We start from the raw sequence: 5000 nt of genomic DNA, 5'->3' as shown, positions 1-5000 counted from the left end.
TAAGTGTCCATGTCCTTGTCACTGTGCTCACTCTGTCATCGCCTTGTCTCCTTGTCTCCTCTCCTAGCTGCCAGTTCTGCTGTGTGGTCCAGGAACGGAGGACAAGGTCCCTCCTCCCCCAACTATGAGGCTCCACTCCACTCTCTGGTAAGACTTCATAACACATTCATAAGCACTTAAATCAACAACATGACCCCTGACCTCTAACCCTTAACCTTCCTCTCCCCCCACTGCAGCAGAGTCGTATCGAGGACCGTCTAGAGCGTCTGGACGATGCCATCCACGTGCTGCGGAGTCACGCGGTCGGCCCCTCTACGGGCATGCCCGGCGGGCACCAAGACATGCACAGCCTCATCGGGGCAGCGCACAACGGGGCCATGGCAGGACTGGGCACTGGGTACGGCACGGGACTACTCTCTGCCAACCGCCACTCAATCATGGTAGGGACCTCCTCCAATCACCTCGCCAGAGACACACTGCAGTATAATTAAACTGATGTTCTTCATCCCCGTGGGACACACACCCACTGTAATTCCTTCCCTGAGAACTACAGTAACATGTACAGAGGGGGGGTATAGGGATGGGGTATAGGGCTGGGAGGAGGAGGAGGAGGGAGGAGGAGGAGGAAGAGAGGAGGAGGAGGAGGAAGAGGAGGAGGAGGACTTACTTGAAAACATCAAGGAGGATGCTGGTAATGCTTTCCATATTGAGGGTTGTTGTTTTTTTGAAGTTGAAACAAGCCATAAAGGTTGAGACAGCTGTGGTACATAAAGAAGGAGAAGAGGGAGGGAGGGAGAGAGAGAGAGAGACAGAGAGAGAGAGAGAGAGAGACAGAGAGAGAGACATAGAGAGAGAGAGAGAGAGAGAGACAGAGAGAGAGAGAGAGACAGAGAGAGAGAGAGACAGAGAGAGAGACATAGAGAGAGAGAGAGAGAGAGAGAGACAGAGAGAGAGAGAGAGAGAGAGAGAGACATAGAGAGAGAGAGAGAGAGAGAGAGACAGAGAGAGAGAGAGAGAGAGAGACAGAGAGAGAGAGAGAGAGAGAGAGAGAGACAGAGAGAGAGAGAGAGAGAGACAGAGAGAGAGAGAGAGAGAGAGAGAGACAGAGAGAGAGAGAGAGAGAGAGAGAGAGAGACAGAGAGAGAGAGAGAGAGAGAGAGGGAGAGAGAGAGAGAGACAGAGAGAGAGAGAGAGAGAGACAGAGAGAGAGAGAGAGAGAGAGAGAGAGACAGAGAGAGAGAGAGAGAGACAGAGAGAGAGAGAGAGAGACAGCGAGAGAGAGAGAGAGAGGAGAGAGCTGTGGTCTGACTCACTACAGAGTGATTACCTCCGTCTCACGCACACCCTGCCAGCTGTGCTGTTACTGTAGTGTAGTGGAGTCCTGCTGTGTACTCCACTCTGTACTCCACTCTGTTCTTCACGCTGTACTCCACTCTGTACTCCACTCTGTACTCCACTGTGTACTCCACTCTGTACTCCACTCTGTACTCCACTGACTCTCTACTCCACCTGGGATCTGTCTAACTGCTCTATCACACTGAATGCAAACACAGGAGAGGAGGGAGGGAGGAGAGGAGGGTAGTGGGAGAGGAGAGAAGGAGGAGAGGAGAGAATAGGACATGAGAGGAGAGAGGGAGGAGGGGAGAGGAGAGAGGGAGTGGCGAGGAGGGGAGAGGATAGAGGGAGGAGAGAGGGAGGAGGGGAGAGGAGAGAGGGAGGATAGAGGGAGAGGAGATGAGAGGATAGGAGAGGAGAGGAGGAGAGAGGAGAAAGGGAGAGGAGAGGAGGGGAGAGGGAGAGGAGAGAGGAAGGAGAGGAGAGTGGCGAGGAGGGGAGAGGATAGAGGGATAGGAGATGAGAGGAGAGAGGGAGGAGAGGAGGAGAGAGGGACTGGCGAGGAGGAGAGATAATAAAGGGAGAGGAGATGAGAGGGAGTGGCGAGGAGGAGAGATAATAGAGGGAGAGGAGAGGAGAGGAGGAGAGAAGGAGAGGAGAGAGGAGGGGAGAGGGAGGAGAGAGGGAGAGGCGAGGAGGGGAGAGGAGAGGAGCGAAGAGTGTTTCCTCAAGATGTGCTGGTGTGGTTGAGCCATGTTGGTTTTCCACCACTAATGAGGCTGTTTTCTTTTACTAAATAATCACAGGCCTGTTTTCCTGAGTGAATCCAGGCTGCCGTGATGGAGGGAAGCCGTGGAGGTTAGAGCAGACCAATAGCAGAGGTGTTCTGGGGTCCTGTAGGGTAGAGCAGACCAATAGCAGAGGTGTTCTGGGGTCCTGTAGGGTAGAGCAGACCGATAGCAGAGGTGTTCTGGGGTCCTGTAGGGTAGAGCAGACCAATAGCAGAGGTGTTCTGGGGTCCTGTAGGGTAGAGCAGACCGATAGCAGAGGCCTTCTGGGGTCCTGTTGGTCAGAGCAGACCAATAGCAGAGGTGTTCTGGGGTCCTGTTGGTCAGAGCAGACCGATAGCAGAGGCCTTCTGGGGTCCTGTTGGTCAGAGCAGACCGATAGCAGAGGCCTTCTGGGGTCCTGTAGGGTAGAGCAGACCGATAGCAGAGGTGTTCTGGGGTCCTGTTGGTCAGAGCAGACCAATAGCAGAGGTGTTCTGGGGTCCTGTAGGGTAGAGCAGACCAATAGCAGAGGTGTTCTGGGGTCCTGTAGGGTAGAGCAGACCAATAGCAGAGGTGTTCTGGGGTCCTGTAGGGTAGAGCAGACCAATAGCAGAGGTGTTCTGGGGTCCTGTAGGGTAGAGCAGACCAATAGCAGAGGTGTTCTGGGGTCCTGTAGGGTAGAGCAGACCGATAGCAGAGGCCTTCTGGGGTCCTGTAGGGTAGAGCAGACCGATAGCAGAGGCCTTCTGAGGTCCTGTAGGGTAGAGCAGACCGATAGCAGAGGTGGTCATGGAGGTGTTTTGTCAGTACTGCCTGTCAAATCGGCTTTACCTCTGGATGGTCAGGACTGTGTTCAAAAAGGACCCTGTGCCCATAGGCCCCCAGGCTAAAGTAGTGCACTACATAGGGAATAGGGTTTCATAGGGTTCTGGTCTAAAGTAGTGCACTATATATAGGGAATAGGGTTCCATAGGGCTCTGGTCTAAAGTAGTGCACTATATAGGGAATAGACCTCCATAGGGCTCTGGTCTAAAGTAGTGCACTATATAGGGAATAGACCTCCATAGGGCTCTGGTCTAAAGTAGTGCACTATATAGGGAATAGGGTTCCATAGGGCTCTGGTCTAAAGTAGTGCACTATATAGGGTATAGGGTTCCATAGGCCTCTGGTCTAAAGTAGTGCACTATGTAGGGAATAGACCTCCATAGGGCTCTGGTCTAAAGTAGTGCACTATATAGGGAATAGACCTCCATAGGGCTCTGGTCTAAAGTAGTGCACTATGTAGGGAATAGGGTTCTATTCGGGACTGATTGATTTAATGATGGATGGATTTGTTTACTCAGCCTTTCTCTCTTTCAAATCAACTTATGAATGAAATTCCTACTTTAATGTGAGAAAGCTTACTGTTAACATAACATAAATATAATGGACAATTAAACATTTCACCTGTCTGCAGCCTAAAGAAGTGATTTGGAAGCTACTGAGAATACTATTGTTGTTGTATACTGTATGTTGCCTACTGAGAGTAGAGAGAGTACTATTGGTATTACCTACAGAGAGTACTATTGGTATTACCTACAGAGAGTACTATTGGTATTACCTACTGAGAGTACTATTGGTATTACCTACTGAGAGTACTATTGGTATTACCTACTGAGAGTACTATTGGTATTACCTACTGAGAGTACTATTGGTATTACCTACTGAGAGTACTATTGGTATTACCTACTGAGAGTACTATTGGTATTACCTACTGAGAGTACTATTGGTATTACCTACAGAGAGTACTATTGGTATTACCTACTGAGAGTACTATTGGTATTACCTACAGAGAGTACTATTGGTATTACCTACAGAGAGTACTATTGGTATTACCTACAGAGAGTACTATTGGTATTACCTACTGAGAGTACTATTGGTATTACCTACTGAGAGTACTATTGGTATTACCTACTGAGAGTACTATTGGTATTACCTACTGAGAGTACTATTGGTATTACCTACTGAGAGTACTATTGGTATTACCTACTGAGAGTACTATTGGTATTACCTACTGAGAGTACTATTGGTATTACCTACTGAGAGTACTATTGGTATTACCTACTGAGAGTACTATTGGTATTACCTACTGAGAGTACTATTGGTATTACCTACTGAGAGTACTATTGGTATTACCTACAGAGAGTACTATTGGTATTACCTACAGAGAGTACTATTGGTATTACCTACTGAGAGTACTATTGGTATTACCTACTGAGAGTACTATTGGTATTACCTACTGAGAGTACTATTGGTATTACCTACTGAGAGTACTATTGGTATTACCTACTGAGAGTACTACTGGTATTACCTACTGAGAGTAGAGAGAGTACTATTGGTATTATCTACTGACGTCTTGTAGTATGTATCTGTGTGTTGGTATTATCTACTGAGAGTACTGAGAGTACTATTGGTATTACCTACAGAGAGTACTATTGGTATTACCTACTGAGAGTACTATTGGTATTACCTACTGAGAGTACTATTGTTATTATCTACTGATGTCTTGCAGTATGTGTCTGTGTGTTGGTGTTCATGTGAGATGTTCATTGCTCACAGTAGTCTTGTGGTACATCAGCCAATTCACACCCCCAACCCCCCCCCCCCCCCCGTCCTTTCCCATGCACCTCTCCTCCACACTCACTCACTTCCCTCTCTCTTAAAAACACCCTGCTGCCTTCCATTGACTAGCACTGGACTCCTAAATATAACAGTGAGGTCATCGTTTTTCCTTTAAATCCCCCTTCTCTTCTCCCCAGTAGTCAACTCTCCTTCCTTCCCTGTTCCCAGTCAGTGTTATTCCCTGGCTGAGTTAAACCTTCCCTATTCCCAGTCAGTGTTATTCCCTGGCTGAGT

General features: G+C 48.4%; 1 protein-coding gene across 35 annotated transcripts in view; it reads left to right on the top strand.

Moving 5' to 3' along the window:
• The window catches only part of LOC110517257 (transcription factor 4), a 437420-nt gene that overhangs the window by 383134 nt on the left and 49286 nt on the right, over positions 1–5000 (top strand). For 26 of the 35 annotated variants that reach the window (XM_090191593.1, XM_090191598.1, XM_090191590.1 and 23 more), the window contains 2 exons: positions 68–147; positions 237–440. In XM_090191593.1, coding sequence (XP_090047719.1) covers positions 68–147; positions 237–440 — 284 coding nt within the window. The remainder of the gene's footprint in view (positions 1–67; positions 148–236; positions 441–5000) is intronic. The other 9 variants (XM_090191595.1, XM_090191602.1, XM_090191599.1 and 6 more) reach the window with 1 other exon arrangement.

This window comes from Oncorhynchus mykiss, chromosome 12, assembly GCF_057628025.1.
Source record: "Oncorhynchus mykiss isolate SJ-2025 chromosome 12, ASM5762802v1, whole genome shotgun sequence".
Classification (NCBI taxonomy): domain Eukaryota; kingdom Metazoa; phylum Chordata; class Actinopteri; order Salmoniformes; family Salmonidae; genus Oncorhynchus; species Oncorhynchus mykiss.
This window is presented reverse-complemented; position numbering and strand designations above follow the sequence as displayed.